This window comes from Wasmannia auropunctata, unplaced genomic scaffold, assembly GCF_000956235.1.
Source record: "Wasmannia auropunctata unplaced genomic scaffold, wasmannia.A_1.0 LD295644.1, whole genome shotgun sequence".
Lineage (NCBI taxonomy): Eukaryota > Metazoa > Arthropoda > Insecta > Hymenoptera > Formicidae > Wasmannia > Wasmannia auropunctata.
In genome coordinates this window covers 1-2,047 of record NW_012067246.1, presented here as the reverse complement: position 1 = coordinate 2,047, position 2,047 = coordinate 1, and the positions used below count along the sequence as shown (strand labels likewise).

The 2,047-nt window shown below is 45.4% G+C and overlaps 1 protein-coding gene across 1 annotated transcript; it reads left to right on the top strand.

The window, feature by feature from the left end:
- Positions 1-6: 6 nt before the first annotated feature.
- Positions 7-2,031, top strand: LOC105461288 (TBC1 domain family member 16-like; the record flags this gene model as incomplete). The annotated part of the gene is made up of 4 exons (XM_011707779.1): positions 7-432; positions 539-1,442; positions 1,546-1,885; positions 2,015-2,031. Coding segments are annotated over exons 2-4 (1,198 nt in total), but the record flags the coding sequence as incomplete, so codon positions are not given.
- Positions 2,032-2,047: the final 16 nt, after the last annotated feature.

Sequence of the window (2,047 nt, the reverse complement as noted above, 5' to 3'; positions counted from 1 at the left end):
TGGAAGACGTGGAATTCGGAACAATCCAACAATGTGGGATGTGCACGTTACCACGACACGGATGTGTATTATCAATGCTCCGTATGTAACGAGGCTAATTGAGGCTAACGATAACGATGCTGTCGCGTGCGTAAGCACGCATATATCCACATATATCAGCGATCGTACGCTAAAAAAAAGCGGAAAGACAATTTCATCATCAACTTCATCGTGAACTCTGAGGACGAGCGACTCCATCCTAGAACCGGCGCTTTTACCCGGCAATTAATTCGATTATGCTCACCTTCCATCCGGCATTTTCCACCGATTGGCTCCGTTCGCAACGTCGATGTGGCCTGCGATTTCAAAATTTCGTAGACGACAATAGCTGCCTAGATTGTGTCGGGAACTCGTCGCAGAAAGGCAAAAGAGTCGCGGCACGAAATCTTGCGAGTAAGTGTAAACAATTGGATTTTGCATATTATACGATGTGGTTTAACTTTTTCGGAATACAAGTTTATGGTGTAAAAGCATCACTGACACTTGTGTCTTCTTACAGCAAAAATTAACAACGACGTAACGAACCGTCAGTAATTTTTTTTCTTTTGACGACAACGCGACAATGCCTCTCCCAAATATTTTGAGAAAAGCAAGCAACTATATCCTTGGCGAGTGCGGCCAGGACAATCGACGTGTCATTTATCAAGACGGCGAAGCATTATTCTGCAAAAATAACGTCTGCGTGCATCCCCCTACATTAATGAGACAACACGCCGACGTGGTGCATCATCCTGGATACATGACTATAACTTGCAAATTGAACAAGAATTCGAATTTGCCGACCCTGCACCTAAGTTGGATACCCAACAGCACATTGCGCAAGCATCCTACCGCGTTGGAAAATCTGAGTGCTAGAAATGCTACCGCGCGTCGAGACGACGATCCAATCTGCCCGCGTTCCCGAATCCCCCCCGAGAAGACACGCGATACGCTCAACATTTCGGGCGTGAGGCAGGAGCTCGAGAACGAGAACGAGAACGAGAATGAAAATGAAAATGAAAATGAAAATGATACCGAGAATGATAACGGAAATGGGAAAGTAGACGTGTGCTTGGAGGCAAAGGAGCCTGTCAACTGCGGAGACTGCGAACGTGTTTGTTCCGGTTCCGGCTATCATCGTTACGGCCATGACTTTCTACGTCGTCGAGATCCAAGCACGACAATCAATCGCGATGACGAAAATGTCAAAACTATTGAGACCGAGAATCCGAATTCGGCGGATTCGGTGGATTCGAGCAACGAAAAGAATGAGGATTTAAAAGAACGGGACTTGAATGAAATCGATGCAAGGAGCATCGATGAGGAACCTGCACGCTTCTCGTTCCGTGACGATGTAAGTGTTAAGAGTCGCAGCTTATCATTAACATCAACGTGCAGTTTGTCAATCTCGATACCTATCGATGGTACGTAGAAAAGATGCTTGGATGTAATCTGACGCGCGCATTACTCTCTCTGTTTCTCTCTCTCGTATAATTAACGATACTAGCGATGACGTTGTTTCTGCAGCGGAGGAAATGCCTTCGTGGATGAGGTCTCCAGAACTTCTAGCGCTACAACACAATCTTGTTTTTCCCGAGAGCGCGACCGCATCGCCTGTGACATTGCGTAGAGCACATCGATGCAGAAGATTCTCGGTGGATCTCGGTGAGATGCGATCCTTGAGGCTATTTTTCGCCGATCCTGCTTGCACCTGTGGTCAATTGGTCGTGGCGAGTAGGGAAAGCCAATATAAGATCTTGCATTTCCATCATGGCGGTTTGGACCGGCTAGCCGCCACTCTACATCAATGGCATCAATTGCTTTATCCACGCTTAAATATGGATACGGAAGAGACTCTGCCGTACAGGTATACTTCTCAGGCATAATTAAATTAGAATATAAAATTGCAAATTTCTCTGTCGAATATATAATAATATGTCATTATAATTATCACACTTGACATACTATATTAATACGACTGTCATGCATTGCACAGGCATTTCATCGTATGCCGTCTTCTGCTTGAACA